Source organism: Musca vetustissima, unplaced genomic scaffold (assembly GCF_032173495.1).
Source record: "Musca vetustissima isolate MV318-11 ecotype Yass unplaced genomic scaffold, APGP_CSIRO_Mvet_v1 utg5072, whole genome shotgun sequence".
In the NCBI taxonomy this organism is placed as follows: domain Eukaryota; kingdom Metazoa; phylum Arthropoda; class Insecta; order Diptera; family Muscidae; genus Musca; species Musca vetustissima.
Genome location: NW_026884522.1, coordinates 402,323 through 422,708, shown reverse-complemented (window position 1 = coordinate 422,708; position 20,386 = coordinate 402,323). Strand labels below are relative to the sequence as shown.

The following is a 20,386-nucleotide window of genomic DNA, read 5'->3' as shown; positions in this document are numbered from 1 at the left end:
TCTTTTTGTGCTAAGCTAAGAACTTTCCAAACCGCCCTCGTATGTTGAGGATGTTTTCGAGAGACCTTTTGAACCATATGTTCAAAATGTATGAGAATCGGTTAAGCTTTGCTGAGTTATTAGCATTTGAATTTAACAATGTTCCAAAATATTTGTTCTAGACCCTAGTCCTGGACAGATATTAAATTATCACAAAATTGTAATATTATTACCTTACATAAATCAAGTCCGAAGGTGCCCCGTCGGACCTCTCCTTCGGATACCTATTTTACAAACCTGTATTGAACGTGTATTTATTTGAACCGATAGGGTCTATATGGCAACCTGTTCTGGTACCTCTCCACAGATGGTCAACTCTCTGATGAAAACATATAACTTATAGAAATCAAATAATAAATCCTGTATATAAAGTAGACAAAATTCTGAAAATGCAATATTTAAATTTTATATTTGATTTTATCCTGGCGACTAGGTCAAGTTTCTTAATTTTTTCAAATAAAAAAACATTCATATAATTCCTTGACATAATTGAATTCTTAATTTACAATCAAAAAAGAAAACATTTCTCGCGAACGGAATATTTGATTTCCACATCAACTCACCGAACAGATATTTCACATTATCCATTATCCTTTTTGGGCAAAAGGACATTTGCCTGTCCATTTTAATTAAGAAATAAAACACAATCAATTTAAGATGCAAAGGAAACATTTAACTTTATTTAACATAGAATCAAAAGCTGCGATACGATACGAACGAACGAAGTGCAATCAAAGATATACACAACGTTTACACAAAGAAATAAAGAAAATCAAAGAAGGAATTAAATAAAACAAAAAAAGAAAAAAAAAAACGAATGTGACAAAAGGCAAATAAATGAATAATAATGTTTTGCTGTATGCAGTGCCCAACAAAAAAAGTGAAAGATAAAACTTTGACATTCTACCATTAGTGGACGAAAAATTGATAATGATGGCGGCGGATATTCTCAACCGGCTAAGAAAACATATGCCACCGAGAATCAACGAAGAGCAAAGAAAAAGGAAAATGCCAAACCAAAGTTGCAGTGAAGTTTTGATTTTGAAAATCTTCGGGACGCGGGCATGCTATGTTGTAATTTTTCATCAATTAAGTGTATGTAAAATGATACGAAAAGAAGTAGGAGGAATGGCAAAGGAAGACAAAACGAAACGAAAAATTAAGTAAATTGAAAGAATTGATTGGAAAAAAGTCACTGCACACAGCATTACAAGGATAGAGAAAAAACAAAGAATATGGGAAAGGGAATTGCTGTTCAATAATCATCGTCATCATCATCGACAATGGCCAAGCGACGACGTTTAGCTGGTTCCTCGCCAGTTTCAGCAGCAAGTTTTTCATCAGCCGTGGGTTTTTTGCGTGACAAAAACATGGCATCCTCATCTTCGTCCTCGTCCTCCTTCTCAGCGCCATCATCATCTAAAGAACGGCGACGTTTTTTAGTGGCATTGTCACTGGGATTAACTTTCTTGTTAGTATCATCAGCGCCATTGTCATCATCATCGGATTCAATTACATTAGCACGACGAGAACGATTGATAATAGTTTTTTCTTCTGGTTCATCTCCATCTACACCTGCATCGGCATCTCCATTCTCCTCCTGCTCCTCATCATCATCGCCCAATTCAGCCAAACGTTTACGATAATCCTCAGAATTGAAATTCAAATCGTCATCATCATCGCCATCATCCTCGCCAGGAGCAGTGGCCTTATTTTTCGCAGCAGTTTTCTTTTCATCAACCATATCGCTTAGTTTAATTTTACTGCTAGCCCGTTTGGCCTTTAGCTGATCGAACAGATCTTCGGTATTAGGTTTTTCAACCTCTTTCTCAGCGGGCATTTTAAAAGTGTCCTCGCCATCGCTGCCATCCTCATCACTGCTCAAATCGTAGTTACGACGTTTCTTATCCAATTTCTTTTTAATTTTATTCACCAATTCGGGATCTTCATCTTCTGATTCCGATTTAGCCGGCTTCTTCTTTTTCTTTTCGGCTTTGGTTTCCTTCTTCTTTTTCTTTTGCTTGGCCTGCAAGGGTGCACGTTCCTCGGTCTCCTCATCACTCTTGCTAAACATCAAGTTATTCATTTTTGCCCTCTGTTGGTCGCGAATCTTTTCCAAATTATCCAATTTTTCACGATCTTTAGCCGTACCCAAAGATTCCAAGTAATCTTCCTCGCTTTCACTGCCACCGTCATCATTTCCGCGATCATTCTCACTATCCTCCTCATCTTCATCTCCAATACCCTCCACATCAATTTCCACCTCTTCGCCGGCAACAATTTTGGCTCTCAACTTCAAATCGGCTGCATTCAAATAGGTTGGTATACGCCAATAGGTCTCCATACCCAAAACGGGTGGTTGTATACCCAAAGCCACCAAGACCTTTTTGAAATTCTCATCTTCCATGGCCTCTTTTTGATGGGCCTGTAATGGCAACAATGGCACACCATCATCTTCCTCATTGGGCTCGTCTTCATCGTCGGCAGCATCATCCAAACATTCCTTAAGCCAATCGATTGCCTCCTGATATTTCTCAGCATCAATTTGACCCAGCAGAGCCCTAACCGTACCCACATCAAGGGGAGTGCGTACAATTTTCCGTTTTTGTGATTTGCCAGGTTTACGTTTGGAGGCCTTAGACGATGAGGCTGAAGATTTCACACCTTCTTCCTCCATCATATATTCCTCATTCTCCCTCTCATCATTGTCGTCGTCCTCATCGTTCTTCTTTTTCGATTTACGCTTCCTTGGCTTTTGTGGCAAAATTTCCGATTTATCTGCAATAATGTGCAGCTGTATCATACGCTTTATAATTTGTTGTTTGTTGCGTCTTTCCTCGAACTCGTCTAGGATACGTTGAAGGCAATCTGGAAAATATAACAATATTATACTAACTTTGAGTTCTCTTTTTAGAAATCACTTCTTACCATCTTCCGTACGATATTGATCATAGAGTGAGCGCAGCTCTTCATCCTCTTCCGGTTTCCATAGATGTTTGGCCTGGGCACTGGCTGTAGATTTCTTTGTTGGGGCCTTAAATGTTAGACCCATTTCCTTCATCTTCTTCAACACGCCGCGGCGAGTTCGGGTCTTATCGATGAGGTTCTCCAAAATCCAGTCAATGACATCTATAACAAAAATACAGACAAACAAACATTAGAAAACGAGAAAACAAATACAAAAATATTCTTTAAATATCCACGCCCGTAAATCTGACAATCCACACCTCAGATAGACCCTAAGAAAATATTCCTTAAAAAATCCATGGCTCAAATAGACCCTGAGAAAATAATCTTAAACAAATCCACGCCTCAGAAAGGCCCTGAAAATATGTTGTTTAAAAAATCCGCGCCTTAGATAGACCCTGAAAAAATATTCTTTAAAAATCCACTCCTTATGCTTCGACAATCCTTGTAAAAATATTCTTTAAAAAATAAAATCCCCATCCGTTAAGTTGTCATCAATAAAAAATTGCCGTCTATCAAATTACACTTCAAACCAGGCATTTCTAATAAATTCTCCGTTTTGTTCTTTTACCACTTCACCACATCTCGCCATAAAGTCATAATTTATAGAGCGATAACAGCAACAACAACAACAAATTTCAATCACTTCAGACACATAACAATTAAACTCGGACATATTGGCGAAATAAAAATGTCAAAGCATTATCAGACAATACGAGCGAAAAGGAAGTCAGGAGCCATTGGAGAGTTCTATTCAAGGATATAACGAAACAAAAATAAAGGATGAGGATAAAACACAAACTCATCAACGAAATCCATTAACTGAGGGGTGGAGAAAAAAGTGGACACAGCTGATGACAAACAATGATGGTGACGACAAGGACGACAATGACGATAGCGTCTTTTTGCCAATGATTGTAAAGTTGGTGTTGTTGTTGTTCAGCATGTCGCCGTTGTTGGTATCGCTTTTGTTGTTATTGCATAGTGCTATAATAAAGAAAATTATTTCAATCAGGCAACTGTCAACACATTCAAATTGACTTGTTAAATCAATCACTGGTCGGACTTTGACCGAGTAAGCACTTAAAATGCTGCCAAAAGCCAAAAACATGCAGAGGGTGGAAGGGGTGAGTTGAGTTGAGAATGAGTAAGAATTTTACACAACATATCTAGATGCGATTGTCAGCGGCAGTCTTATCAACAGTGTTACCATTACTTATTTTACTTCGTTAAAGATAGACACTGAAAAAATATTCTTTCGAAAAATGCACGCCGCAGATAGACACTGAAAAAATATTCTTTAAAAGATCCACGCAGCAGATAGGCCTGAAAAAAAATATTCTTTCAAAAATTCACGCCGCAGATAGGCTCTGAAAATATATTCTTTAAAAGACCCTGAAAAAACAATCTTTTAAAATCCACCCCTCAGATAGGTCCTAAAAAATATTCTTTAAGAACACCACGCCTTAAATAGACCCTGAAAAAATATTCTTTAAAAACTCCACGCCTTTGATAGACCCTGAAAAAAATATTCTTTAAATGGTCCCTGAAAAATTTTTCTTTAAAAACTCCACGCCTTAGATAGACCTTAAAAAAATAGTCTTTAAAAATCAAAGCCTTAGATAGACCCCGAAAAAAATCTTTAAAAAATTCACGCCTTATATAGACCCTGAAATAAGTATTCTTTAAAAAATCCACGCCTTAGGTAGACCCTGAAAAAATATTCTTTAAAAAAATCAACGCCTTAGATAGACCTTGAAATAATATTCTTTAAAAAATCCACGCCTTAGGTAGACCCTGAAAAAATATTCTTTAAAAAAACTCCACGCCTTAGATAGACCTTGAAATAATATTCTTTAAAAAACCCACGCCTTAGATAGACCCTGAAACAATATTTTTCAAAAAATCTGCACTTTAGATAGACACTGAAAAAATATTCTTTAAAATATCCACGCCTTAGATAGACCCTGTAAAAATATTCTTTAAAAAAATCTACACCTGTAAACCTTAGATAGACCCTGAAAATATATTCTTTAAAAAATCCACGATTCAGAGAGGCTCTGAAAAAAAATTAAAATGAAAAACATGTTCTTCAAAATCCACGATTCAGAGAGGCTCTGACAAAAATATTCTTTAAAAAGTCGACGCCTTATACAGACCCTGAAAACATGTTCTTCATAATCCACGATTCAGATAGGCCTGAAAAAAATATTCTTAAAAAAATCGACACCCTATATAGACCCTGAAAAAATATTCGTACAAAAATCCATTCCTCAGATAGAGCCTGAGGCTCTGAAAAAAATATTCTTTAACAAATCCGCACCTCCGATAGACCCTGAAACCATAACCTTTAAAAAATCCAAATATTCCCTAAAAAATCTTTAAAAATCCTGAGGATAAAACAATTTTTTTGGTTCGTCTTTTTTGAAGGCTCACCTAATAAATTTCGGATCAGAGAGATTTTTACTATATTCACAATGGCAACCCCAAAACAACCTCATGCAGTGACATTATCGAACATTTCAACCCCTCACCCAACAACAGGTTAATAGAAAACGGAATGTCACATCACAGCCAGCAGAAAACATCATCCTATCCGTTATCCAAACTAGATGAGTTTTCGCTGAGGATGAATGAAGGGATGGATCAGTGGACAAAAAAATGAAAGACTTCATAACAACTACTACAAGGATCCAAAATACACACACATACACACTCGGGCGCACACTGAGAAACACTTTACTTACCCTTGTCAGTTTCAGGATTTCGTTGATTTTCTTCAAATAGAAAACGCAATTCAGCCTCCTGTTCATCGGTCCATGTGCCTTTGGTACCACTACAAAATGAAAAAAAAACATGTTAGCAAAGGAATCATAAGGAGTGGGCAGTATGGCAGAATAAACAATTTTAAAAGAAAATCCTCATCATCATTAGAAAAGAAGAAAACAAAAACTTCATTTAAAATAAAAAAAATGGGTGTTAAAGAATTATAAACACCACAATCAAGGCCAACAACCCGCCCAATTGTGACACTGAAGGCCACTGCCATAAACAGGCAGGCAGGCTGACCATTCCCCTTCAGTGACTGTCTGAGGGCTTTACATTGAAATCATTCATCATCATTTCCATTTTACTAACGGCTGTTTTTGTTTTCCACATTCTAAATATCATAGCCAGGCCAGACAGGCTGGGGATTTGTTAAGTAATCAATCTCACAAATCCCAAAATAGGGCTTTTAACGAGTTTTTGTGTACAATAGATATTCAAATTGTGGCTCAAGGTTGCAGCTTAACAATGGTCAATGGTATCCAGAAAAACTATTTATCATTGTTTTAGCATTTAATTGAAAAACAGTGAACGAAAGGAGAATACTTACGATTCGTAGGCATCACAATAACCCGTTTCAAGTTCATTGGCTTCCTTGGCACTCTTGTAGAATAACAATTCGGCATAGATTTTTGGATTTTTCGGTGCCGTTTCAACAAATTTCCGAACAACATATATACCCAGACGTCGCAATTCTTCGTGATGGGCATCACGACCGGCATTCATAACCTCTTGGAATATGCGGAATAATTTGGCCTGCAAAGAAATTTAAAAAATAAGATGTTATTTGATTTGAAATGGAAAAATATTCAATAAATAACAGTAAAAATCATTGATATTAAAAATATATAAAGCCTATAATTTATTTTAGAGTGTTTGTTTACAACTAGAAACAACTTTGTGTTCGGCTATGCTGAACTTCTTATACCTTCGTGTGATTTGCATTCAATATTTCTTATAAAGGTCGGGACTCTCATATAGAGATACTTTAAACAAAGCGGGACATTTTATGAGGGTAGATTTTTGGGGTAGAAGTATTTTATTCAGCAGGAATGCAAAACTACAGCTACTCCTGGAGGACAATGCATCGACAATCTTCTAAAAATACGAGATCCCGTATGCCAAATTATATAAATTTCGTTAGGAATATTCGACTACAAATATATACTTTTAATATACTAAAAATGGAGCGGGATATTTGTCAGCTTCCAAGACATTAAATAATAAACTGAAGCCACTTGTTTTGTTTTTGAAGATCCTATCTTAATTTTTAAAAATCTCTATCGTGACTTTCAATGACAGACGGGCATACCTAAATCGACATCTCAACCGATTTTAACAAAACTTAATTGAAGCCATTTAAGGCTCAATTCGGAACGATGTGCGCAATTCCGTCCCAGTCCGGCACTCGTTAGGCAGTATGTGTATCATTTAGATAAAATCGGTAGACAAAATATATAAGAACGATGTATAATTCAGAAATGATTTCAACAAAACTCAATGCAGATTATTCTGATGGAGGGTAATCCCTAGCATAATATTGACGGATTATACCTCAATCCCACATTTTTGTCGGTCAATAAGGCGCTTGGTTGAGCCAATCTGTGAGAGCTCGCAATGGGTCGACTTCCCTTGTTTCTATTTCTAATTTCTCCGAAGAACTGCGAAAAACACATTGTGTTATACCACTTAGAATCGACCGCCCTATGTTGTTCAAGTGAAGAAACCGCCATATGAACAGTTTTGCCAAAGAAACAGACGACCATTTGCTTTGAAGTCATGACAATCTTGCATTGGTACAATAGACGGCCGTTTCTGGAATAACTTCGTCTTTGTAAGAGAGTCGAACATAATTTCATGAACTCAGTCTAAAGTTGTGAAAAATATTTTCAACTTTTAAAACATTTGTGGGGGAGGTATCATGAGTAAAAATATTAAAGTTTATCAAATTTGTATCTGTGGATAGGACGAGTGACTCATTAGAATTTTACGTAGCTTTTGAAAACATATTACGATATGCAGACGATGCGGTCAGAGTAGCAATTAATCGGCAGGAGCCGATGGGTTACCAGCCGAAATATTCAAGACTGGTGGTCAGATGCTACCAATGCGGCTTCAGACCTGGCAAATTCACATTTGATTTTCACTCTGCGCCAAATCCTTTAAAAGGCACACGAAAAACACATCGACACATTACACCTATTCGTGAACTATAAAACCGCATTCGAAAGCCCTACCCGTTCAGAGGTATTTAAAGCCATGTCTGTGTTCGGCATTCCTGCAATATTAATACGGTTATGCAGGATAACTTCATGTGGCACATGGTCAGCAGTTACAGCGGAAAGGACCTAACGATGATTCAGACAAGGTGACAGTTTGTCGTGTGAATTAGATGGAAAGATTATGTAGAAGACAACATCTCAGAATAAGGTCTTTAAAATTGGAGGAGATGGCCAAAAGACCGACGCGTTTGGAAATCTTTTTTAAGCTCGCCTTATGGAACATCCGTTCTGTAACAAGCCAGCTAAGCAAGTCGATGGAACTTCTTACGGTGACGATATATCAGAAGCAGTGAACCAATATTCGGATTCGAAGTTGGTCTTGTTAACATAATGCAATAAATTTTCGAAATTCGTATGAAAAGGTTTAAATCTTCAGTATGTAGATTAATGAGAAATCGAACTTTAATAAAATAAATATGGAGGACACATTTAGTGTGTAAAGGATGATAAGGCGGTGATTTTGGAAATTCGCAAAAGCGTTCAGAAGAGCACTAAATGGTTTTAAAATTTAACATTTCGGTATGTCCTAAATATCGCGATTTTAGCGGCATAAAATATTTTCCAACATGCTAGCTTCACCAAATTTGGAGTTTACAATTATAATGTTAGAGAAATGGATTTGTGAAAAAATGGGCGGGTATTTTGGAGATATAGGTTTCGTTTTTTCAACCGAATTGGCTGCAAATTATTTTTTATCAACTTTTTAAAGTTCTTCCAAATTCTGGTATTACGGGGAGTTTGGGCACGTTTTCAAAAAAGTCCTTATTAAGATGTTGTGTATTGAATGCCATCAAAATTGTGTATACCCTTGGTACAGGGCCACACTGTTTGCAACAGCGAATTTTTTAATTTTGTACTACCGGGCCCCCCCCGAAATGAAATCCTGTGTACGTTGCTGGTACAGGGTATTATGTCTTTGTGAATATGTTTGTAACAGACAAAAGGAAACGAAATAGACACATGGTTCCTTTTGAGAATATGCATAGAATCACTTTCTAAGTCGATTTATGCATGTCCGTCCGTCCGTCTATCTGTCTGTCCATCTTAAATTGTAAACAAAGTACAGGTGGCATTTACAATCCGAATTGGATGAAACTTGACATAGGTCACTTATTTGGCTCAAGGACGAACCCTATTGAAATTGGGAAAAATCGGTTCAGATTTAGATATAGCTCCCATATATATTTTTGTCCGATTTAATGTAAATGGTGCACCAAAGTGCGTAAATATCTTTCGATTTGCACGAAATTTGACATAGCGCACTGAATTAGGTCTGGAATGATGTGTGTCATGTTTACTGAAAATCGGTTCAGATTTAGATATAGCTCCCATATATATTTTCGTCCGATTTAATGTAATGGTACACCAAAGTCCTTTAATAACAAGTGTCTAGTTTCCTGAAAATCGGTTCAGATTTGGATATAGCTCCCATATATATATTTTCGTCCGATTTCAGGTATATGGTGTACCAAAGTCCCTATATATCTTTCGATTTGCACGAAATTTGGCATAGCGCACTAAATAAAGTCTAGAATGATGTGTGCTAAGTTTCCTGAAAATCGGTTATGATTGAGATAAAGCTCCCATATATAATTTCGTCTGATTTTATGTAAATGATGCATCAAAGTACCTATATATCCTTCGATTTGAATGAAATTTGACACAGCATCCTGAATTAAGTCTGCAAAGATTTGTGTTAATTTTCGTGAAAACCTGTTCAGATTTAGATATAGCTCCCATATACATTTTCGTCGGATTTTATGTAAATTGTGCACCAAATTCCCTATATATCCCTGGATTTGCACGAAATTTGCCAATTTCTGAATTAAGTCTAGAAAGATGTGTGTTAAATTTCGTGAAAATCGGTTGAGATTTAGATATAGCTCCTATATATAATTTCGTCCGATTTTATATAAATGGTGAACCAAAGTCCCTATATATCCTTTGATAAAATTTAGTATATGTTTGCAGAATGACATGTTTAAATTCTTGTTAATGGTTCTTCAAAAATGGGAAATGGTCATGTTTTCCACCGAATTGGTCTTATTTGCATATGTTTAGGTGTCATTGGGTGGTAAATCTTTTTGCCGATAATTATAGGTCGACGTTTGAGTATATCCCCCATATAAAGCCCCAGTTCATTTATAGGGATTTGAATGGTCCAAGGCGCTGTAGTCACATATTTTAGCATTACGAAGTTCATATTTTTTGTAATTCCGATTATAATTTGGACATTTACATTTAAATTTTTACAATGTAACGCCCCCGTTTTCATCATATCAACTTGTATAATAGTTTATCAGTCCCACAACAACACAATCGTTCTCCATCACCTGTTGTAATATCATATTGCATTTTTTCTCTATTTTTCCATCGTTGCCTAAAAGCAATTATAATTACTACCTTTCATAGTAGTTTAATTAAAATGTCGCTTTTCTCCAATTCCAGTAACAAGGAAAATACGTGACAAAAAATTAATTCACACCAACAAAAAATAAAATGGCATCCAAACAATTTGTGTTACACTAAAAAGACGACAGACGGACAGACACTAAAGACATAATTAAAAAATAAATATAGAACTACACGAAATGATGACGTGTAGATTAAAGCGTCATCTTACACTCTTTACAACAACAACAAAACATAATGGAAAATTTGTTTTATTTCTATTGTTATTTCAGCACGACTTCCTGCTGCTTGCAAAAATAAGAAAATTCATTCTTTCGTTCTGGTCGCATTCGATACAAATGCAACGTGACATTTGGAAGGGACAGTGGGTGGAAATTGAAAAAAAAAAACAATAAATAAATAAAAATCGGCAAGAAACTCTTTACGAAATATAGATTTGTGGGAACTTTAAATTTTTATAGTGAACCCCCATTTTTTTCTATAAGAAATCCGTAGAAGGGTACGAAGAATTTCCTACTTTCTATACGAAGCTATTTTATACTTTTATTAGAGCACCTTCTGCTTTTCCATAACAAGTCCTTCTATTGTTCTATCAATCATTTGGTATTCTATGAGGAGATCTTCAGGCCTCTTAAAAAAAATCTGACCTTTTTAAAAAGAGTTTCTATTCTGTCACGATAATAATTTCTGTCCTTCTATGAAGACGTTTTGGTATTCTATAAGAAGACCTTGCAGACTTCCATAAGAGAGCACTCTATGAGAAGACAATATGACCTTCTAAGAGGACCTACTGGACTTCGACGAAAATAAATTTAGACTTTCAATGATAAGACATTCAGCTAAGATGTGAGAAGGCCTTGAGCTCTCCCTCTACCTACTAGATATGGTCTTCTACAAAAAGACCTTCCGGACTTCTAAACTAGATATTCCTATCATCTATAAAAACAACTCTTGGTCTTCAATAAGTAGACCCGTTGGCTTTCTATAAGATGATCTCTTGGTCTTCTGTGGGAAGATCTCTTGGTTTCCTAGAAGAAGACCTTTAGGTCTTCTGTAAGAAGACGTCTTAGTTTTCTTTGTGAGGACCTTCTGGTCTTCTAGGAAAATGCCATCAATTCATCAATGAGTCCATCATCGACAATTGTTGAGAAGACTTTCTGCTCTTTTATGGGAAGAACTACTGCTCTTCAAGAAGAAAGTCACTGCTCTTCTTTGAAAATACCTTCAGAGCTCTTCTATGAAGAAGCCCTTCAGAGTTCCTCCATGGAGACGACTTTCAGAGCTTTTCTATGAAGAAGACCTTCAGAGCCTTTCTATGAAGAAGACCTTCAGAGCTGCTCTTCCATGAAGAAGACCTTCAGAACTCTTCTATGAAGAAGACCTTCAGAGCTCTTCTATGAAAAATACCTTCAACTCTTCAATGAAGAAGACCTTCAGCTCTTCCATGAAGAATACCTTCAGCTCTTCAATGAAGACCTTCAGCTCTTTAATGAAGTCCTTCAGTTCTTCAATGAAGAAGACCTTCAGTACTTCAATGAAGAAGACTTTCAGAGTTCTACTATGAAGAAGACCTTCAGAACTCTTCTATAAAGAAGACCTTCAGAGCTCTTCTATGAAGAAGACTATCATAGCTCTTCTATGAAGAAGACCTCTTCAGCTCTTCAATGAAGAAGACCTTCAGCACTTCTGTGAAGAAGACCTTCAGCCCTTCTGAGAAGAAGACCTTCAGCACTTCTGTGAAGAAGACCTTCAGCACTTCTGTGAAGAAGACCTTCAGCCCTTCTGAGAAGAAGACCTTCAGCTCTTCTGTGAAGAAGACCTTCATAGCTCTTCTATTAGGAAGACCTGCAGTTCTTCTATGAAGAAGACCTCTTTAGCTCTTCTATGAAGAAGACCTCTTTAGCTCTTATATGAAGAAAACCTTCATAGGACTTCTATGATGAAAACATTCGGATTTTCTGTGGAAAAACCCTTCAGCTCTTCTATGAAGAAGACCCTATGAGAAAAACTTATGTGGCTACCTTCTGCTCTTCTAGAAAATAGCCTCCCTCTCTAAAGACAGTTTTTTAAATTTTATAGAAGAAGATGGCATTTGACTCCACTAAAAAATGTCCTCCACCCTATAGCAGAAGTCTTTGTGTGAATCTGCCTCTCTAAAGATATATATTTTTTAATTTTATAGATGAAGGAATTTGACTCTCCTAAAAGAATGCCCTCCGCCATAATGTGAGAAGACCTTCTGCCGTTCCAGAAGAAGTTTTTCTGCTCCTACATAGAATGACATTCTGTTCTTCTATAAGAAGACCTTATATTCTTTTTTAAGAAGACCTTCTGAACTTCTACAATAAGACCTTCTGCTCTTCTAGAGGAAGACGGCGAGTTCATCTAGAAGAAGATTTTCTGCTCTTCCATTAGATGTGTTTCTGTTGTTCTATAAGAATGCCTTCTACTATTCGAGAAGAAAACTTCATGCTCATCTAAAAGAAGACAACCTACTATTTTATAAGAAGACCTCCTGCTATTTTATAAAAATATTTCCTACTCTTCTATGAGAATAAATACTGCTCTTCTATATGAAGGCGCCCAGTTCTTCTATAGGAATACCTCCTTCTCATCTAGGTCTTCTTATAGAGAATAATACTCTTCTATGAGAACAACTCTTCTTATAGAAGATATAAGAAGGCCTCCAGCTCTTTTATGAAAATACCTCCTTCTCATGTAGGTCTTCTTATATACGATGCTCTTTTGTAAGAAAACCTCGTGTTCTTCCATAATTAGACCTCCTGTTCTTCTATAAGAAACCCACCAGCTCTTCAAAGGAAGAGATTTTCTGTTCGTTTGTAAGAAAACATTTCTGCAGTTCGTCTAAGATGAAGACCTTCAGCTCTTCTTCTATGAAGAAGACCTCTTTAGCTCTTCTATGAAGAAGACCTCTTTAGATCTTCTATGAAGAATACCTCTTTAGATCTTCTATGAAGAAGACCTCTTCAGCTCACCGATGAAGGATACTTTCAGAGCTCTTCTATGAAGGAGGCCTTCAGAGCTCTTCTATGAAGAAACCCTTCAGAGGAGTTATTTGAAGAAGACATTCGGATTTTCTGTGGAAAAACCCTTCAGATCTTCTATGAAGAAGACCCTTCGAGCTGTTCTTTAAAGAAGACCTATAATATAATAAAGACTTTCAGCTCTTCCATTAAGACGACCTTTAGAGCTCCTCTATGAAGAAGACCTTCCTACCGATTCTGTGAAGGAGATCTTAGAGTAGATCTTCCAGGTCGTATTTTTATCCCACTGTTCATCTTCGAATGCAATACACGAAAATATTGCACCGCCGGCTTTAGATGGAAGGATACAACGACGGTGATTTCCTCTACTAATGAAATTAATTACAAAGAAAGTAAAGCAAAATGCACACAGACAGACACACGTTCACAAAGATGCCCAAAGTATATATTTAAGTAATAATGAAGTTCCAAGGGAGACAATAAAGGCACGGAACAGAACAGCAGAATAATGAAAAAAAAAAAAAAAATAGTCAAATAACCCCGGCAGACGCAAATTGAGAAGACGAAGAAAACGAGATGAAGGATTAAAACAAAAAAACTTTATTATGCAGAAAATACGTATTTTGTGTTCCTTCTTTATCCATTTAGGGGTTTCAGAGCGGTTCTATGGGTCGCTGGTGTAGAGATTTACACAAAAATGGCTATGAGGCTGAAATATTTCTCTGTAAGAAAAAGGAAAATGATTTATGAAGATGTATGATTTCGTGCATAAAGCAAATTATAAGAAAAAATATAATTAATTTAAATTAAAATAAAATGAAGAAAGGAAGAGCTCTGTGTTAGTGTGGGTAGTAAGAAGTTGATGTTGTGGAAATGGAAAATTATGACTAAGTAGAGGGGCAAATTTTAAAAAGTGTCATAAAGGATGGTTATGAAGGCTTTACTATCTGCTGAAAAATTTAAGGCTGCTTAATTTATTTTTCATAATTTTTTAAGAAATTAAAAGTGTATTACCAAAAACAGCTGATGCTTTCAATGATTATTGCCAAAAAAATCAACGAACAATTTGATTTCATATCCAAATAATTTGTTTAAATATTAGCTCATTATTTGTTTTCAATTTCTTGGGGTACTCCATAGCTGAACAAGTAATAAGAAAAAATCCCAAAATACTAAGGAAAAACAAGAATAACCTTACATGAACAAAAAATCAAAAAAAATGTGTATAAATATTATAAGAGTTCTGTGGGTTGTTAAAAATTGCTGAGGCACCTAAGGATTTATAACGTCTACAATGTTTAGTTATGATGATTGCTGCTGGCAAGGGTGTGTTGATGACTTTGTTCGAAGGAAACCCCCAGCAAAGGACTATGACTGCTGTTAATGCCTAAAGTCGTTATTGTTTATATCTGGTTTTGAAATAACGCAAAAAAAAAAAAACAAAAACACAATGGGAGAGAGATTAAAAGTTCAAGTTCATTTAATTTGTTGCCTGGCAGGAACAAACAAACAAACCGAACAAAAAAAAATGGTCTAAAATATCGAAAAGTAGAAAACATTAAAAGAGCTATAAAAAGTATTTAACAAAACATGTGGTCACCGAAAAAGGGGGGTTGTTAAACAATTGTGAGACGACCATACAAAAAGAACTTGATGTCTTCTGTTGGATGTCGTTGTATTATTTTATAATAATTTTGTGCGGTCCTCTATGAAGAGAACCTCTGGAATTTAATGAGAAGACTTTCAGGGCTTTTATGAGAGGACCTTCTGCCTTTCCATAGGAAGATCCCCTGACCTAATATGAGAAGAGCTTCTGGGCTTCTATTAGCAGATATTTGTTTCTTGGTCATCTATGCGAAAATTCTGTGGGCTTTTCAGTCCTGTTATCGTTTGAGGCTCTTTGCGGCATTATACTCTGCCTCTGGTCTTCTAAGAGCAGACCTTCTTGCAGCTTGATATTTTATTATATGATTATGTGGTCTTCTGAGTCTCAATAATACATTCTGGTCTTCTATCAGAAGATCTTGTCGTCCTTGTGGTATTCTTTTAGAAGATTCGGTGATTTTTTAATATGACCACTTGGTCTTCATCTAATTGTAGACCTTGCAGTCTGCTGTAAGTGGACATTATCTTCATATATATGGTTTTTTATTCTAAAATATATTGGAGTTTTTATAAGAAAGACTTCTGTTCCTTTGTGAGAACACCTTCTGATCTACCACCAGAAGACTATGTGATCTTCTTTGAAACGACTTGTGGTCTTCCATGATAACCTTTTGTAAATTTGTATAATAAGACTCTGCGGTCTTCTATGACAATTTCTGATGCCTTCTGTAAGAAGAGTATGTGGTCTTCTATGAGAAGAACTTATGTGGCTACCTTCTGCTCTTCTAGAAGAGAAATTTCTTCTCTAATGATAGTTTTTTTTTTTAATTTTATAGACGAAGGCATTTGACTCCCCTAAAAGAATGTCCTCCGCCCTAATAGAAGAAGTCTTTGTGATCTTCTATAAGATAACCTCATCTCTCTCTCTCTATGACAATTTCTGATGCCTTCTATATGAAGAGCATGTGGTCTTCTATGAGAAAAACTCCCTCTACAATGATAGATCTTTGGAATTTTACCATCCTAAAATAATGCCCTGCGCCATAACAGAAAAAGTCATTGTGACCTTCCATAAGAATACCTTATCTCCTCTATGAATATTCATTCTCTTCAATCTCTTCCATAAGAAGAAGGCCCTGACTTATTTAGGTTCCTTGTAGTCTCCTGTGAGACACCTGTTCTTCTTCTTTAAGAAAAAAAGTGTGGTATTCTATAGCTATTGTGGCTTTTTATATGAGTATCTTGCGTGAGAAGATCTTGTAATTTTCGGTGAGAAGACCTTCTGATCTTCTAGAGGAATACCGTCCGATCATCTAGAAGAAGTTTTTGCGCTACTCCATAAAATGATATTCTGCTCGTATATAAGACGAAGTTTTGTCTTCTATAAGAAGACCTTCTGATCTTCTACAAGAAGGCATTTTGCTCTTGTATAAGAAGACCTTGTGCCCTTCTCTAGAAGATTTTTTGCTTTATAAGATGACCTTTTATTCCTCTATAAGAATACCTTCTACTGTTTGAGAAGAAGACCTCTTGCTCATTTAAGGGAACCCCACCCATTCTCGATTTTAATTTTCAAGATTTTCAATGGGCTGGTAAATCAATACCAATGATTGTTAAGGTTTGTAACTTTACACATATATAATTGAAGATTTAAAATAGAAGAAAAATAATTTACAAAAAAATTTTGTTGTTTTGTTGTTGTTTTTTGTAATTAAAGAAAAGCCCTTATTTTTGATGGCGGGCATGATAACTCCTCACTGGAACATCGGAATCCGAAAATTCCAACGGTGTTAGAAGGAGTACATGTCTGGCTCTCGTATGAACTAGGATTATTGACTTCGCTCTAAAATTAACAAAATGGTGGACCTTTGAAAAAATATTTTTGGAAAATCGCCGATTTTTTTACCAAAACCCAAGTTAAAAAATGAGGAAGATCTTCACCAATTGGCTTTATCCTAGTTCATACGATAGCTATACACTCACAGAGAAACGTGTAAAAATTTGAAATCGATTGGGTTATTAGTTTTTGAGTTATCGTGCCCGCCATTCGCAAAAAAATGTTTAGAGAAAAACGCGTTTAAAGTTTGAGAAGCCCTTCAGCCGTCACTGGATGCTGACACAATAAATATATTTTCAAGAGTTCTTGAGATTTTCATTTGAAATTTTGTAGGCACATTCTATAATTAGTGTAGATTCGAATTATATCAAAAAAATTTTTGACCCCGAGAATGGGGGGGTCCCCTTAAAGGAAGACCGCCTGCACTTTTATAAGAAGACCTCTTACCTTTCTATGAGAATAACTCCTGCTCTTTTATAAGAAGGCCACCAGCTTTTCTATAAGAAAACTTCCTTCTCATCTAGGTCTTCATATAAAGAATAATACTCTTCTATGAGAATAACTCCTGCTCTGCTATAAGAAGGCCACCAGCTCTTCTATAAGAAGACCTCCTTCTCATCTTGGTCTTCTTATAGAGCATAATACTCTTCATTGAGAATAACGCCTGCTCTTCTATAATAAGGACTCCAGCTCTTCTATAAGAAGACCATCTTTTCATCTAGGTGTATAGATGTTGCTCTTTTATAACAAAACCTCTTATTCTTTCATAATTATTCCTCTTGTTCTTCTATATAAAGGAAAACCTCCAGCTTTTTATATGGGAAGAGGCTTTCAGTTAAATTGTAAGAAAACATTTCTGGTCTTATATGGAAAACACTTGTGGTCTTCTATAAGTAGACCTCATTGTCTTCAATGAGAAGACCTTTAACAGGGCCTAGTAGAGGCATTCTATGAGAACACCTTCTCCTCATCTATAAGACTTCCCGCTTTTATAAAAAAAAATATTCCTGCTCTTCTATAAGATTACCTATGCGGTCATCTATAAGAAATCATTGTTGTAATTTTTTTTGAATAAGCTATTCTGCTCTTCTAGAAGAATAATATAAGAAGATCTTGAGGTTATCTATAAGAAGTCCTTGAGGTATCCTATAAGAAGACCAGATTGGTGCTATGGATGACATAAATTTGATTTTGTCCATTCACACAGTCGGGGTAGGGGCCTTTAAAAAAGTGATATGTCAACTCTTATGTACACTCAAGGGATAGTCGAGCGTGAGCCCATTTTGAGAGTTTTGAGTATTGGCTTCCATATCATTACCATTAATTTGTGATAATTAAAAAAATCCGGATATATTCTTAACCAGCCTCTTATATTAATATTAGGTATCTGATATTTCAATTTAAGGTATTAAGCTTATCGTATGAACCTGAGTGTATCAACACATATAAAAATCTAAAGAGTAAATTTCCATGGAGTTTTCGTTCTACTGCATATTGGAGAAATATGCAGCGTGGTGAAATACGATATTTTCCTAAAAAATATTTCGGGGATCGACTGTCAATTGAGTGGAGTACTACAGACAATTAACCCACTACATGAATTCTATCGGAAAATTGGTGGTTTTTATACGTGGATTATAAGGACAAATCTAGGAGGCTTTTCTACCATCAATTATGGTCAACCCCGCAAAATATAATATCAGAAGAATTTAAAAAAGTCGTATGATTCTGTATAAGGTTTAATAAATTAATAAAATCCATTTCAAATCATTCCCTCCCAACTTCCTAAACCGCCCTCGATTTTCGATTTACCTTCAAACGAAATCATCAACAGCTGATGCCATTTACAATTATGGCAAAATGAGTGAACCGCAAAGAAAGGCAACAAAGCACAAAAAAACACACACACACACAAATTCTGGCACGACTACTATTCATTCGTTCATTTATAATGGAGTTGGGGTCATAATTGGGTATTTTTTGAAAGAAAAAAAAAAACGAAAAACATTTTTGAATGCGCGTTCTTATGTCCATGACGTTGATTTATGTTTATGCTGCATGCAGCAAACAACAGCAGCGGCAGCAGTAGTACACACGAAATATTCATAGAGCATTAGTTTTATTTTTGGCTTTATTGTTGTTGTTGCTATATCGAATGGATAGTAAAGTGAATGATTGGAGTCTAAAGCAGGCGGAAACGGAAATACCTTAACTGTTGTGCAAAAAAAATTGAAAAACGCACACCGCTCATTCCGCAGGCGAACGCGGGGATTCATCAACCTCAAGGAAATAACCAAAAATAGGGAAATAAAGATTAGTTAGTTCGTTAGAGAACAGTGGATACGTATCAATAAATTAATTATTGAATTATGAAAACCTAGTGGCTTTCCATATGGAGAACTAATAGCCTTAAATCCTGGTGGTGTTATAAATAAAGACCGAAGACCAAGATGTCTTCGATATTCCCTTCTTTAAAATCTTCACCTTTTCTAAGCGGAATCTTTCCGCTCTGCTATGTAAAGATCTTCTATGAAAAGATCATCGGCTCATTTCTGAGAAGATCTCCTTCACTTCTATGAGAATAACTTTCGTTCTTCCACGAGACGACATTATGTTCTTTTAGGAGACGACAATCAGTAAATTTTAGGGGAGTACCTTCAGATCTTCCAGGCGAAGACATTTAGTTCTAGGAGGTTCTCAGGCCTTCTATGAGAGGAACTTTTGGTCATCTGTTAAAGGAACTTCTGACCTTCTATGAGACCATCTGCTCTTCTATGAGAATACCTTTTGCTTTTCTATGAGAAGACCTTTGCTTATTCTATGAAAAGATTTTCAACTTTTCTATGAGAAGACCTTCAGAAGGCGACATTCGAAGACATTTATACGAAGAATACCATAATTTCGTCTATGATAAGTGGATCTTGCGCACTTCTTTAAAGAAAAGACCTTCAACTATGATAAAATTCCCAACTCTTCGAGCTGATCTAGAAGAAGACCTGAAGCTCTTCTAGAAGAAGACCGGGATCTCTTGTGGAAAAATACCAGGATCTCTTCTAGAAGACCTGGATCTCTGGTAGAATAAGTCCTGGATCTCTTCTAGAAAAGGACTGGATAATTTCTAGGAGAAGACCAGGATAATTTCTTTAAAGAAGCCAAAGAAGAAGACCTGGAGCTCTTCTTGAAGAAGACATGGTGACCTGGATTCTACTAGAAGAAGACCTAAAGCTCTTCCACATGATGATCTGGAGCTCTTCTAGATGATGTTCTTGAGTTCTTCTTGAAGAAGACCTTGAACTGTTCTAAATGAAGATCTTGAGTTTTTCTATAAGAAGACCTTGAGCTGTTCTAGAAGAAAATTTTGAGATCTTCTGGAGGAACAAATTAAGCACAGAGCAGTCATAGAGCACTTCAAA

The 20,386-nt window shown here is 36.0% G+C and overlaps 1 protein-coding gene across 1 annotated transcript in view; it reads right to left on the bottom strand.

Moving 5' to 3' along the window:
* Window positions 1-1,294: 1,294 nt before the first annotated feature.
* Window positions 1,295-20,386, bottom strand: part of LOC133331492 (protein timeless homolog) — a 39,656-nt gene continuing 20,564 nt past the window's right edge. The window contains exons 5-8 of the mRNA XM_061539881.1: window positions 6,383-6,588; window positions 5,754-5,842; window positions 2,968-3,168; window positions 1,295-2,907 (exon numbers count right to left, since the gene is read on the bottom strand). Coding sequence (XP_061395865.1) covers window positions 1,295-2,907; window positions 2,968-3,168; window positions 5,754-5,842; window positions 6,383-6,588 — 2,109 coding nt within the window. The remainder of the gene's footprint in view (window positions 2,908-2,967; window positions 3,169-5,753; window positions 5,843-6,382; window positions 6,589-20,386) is intronic.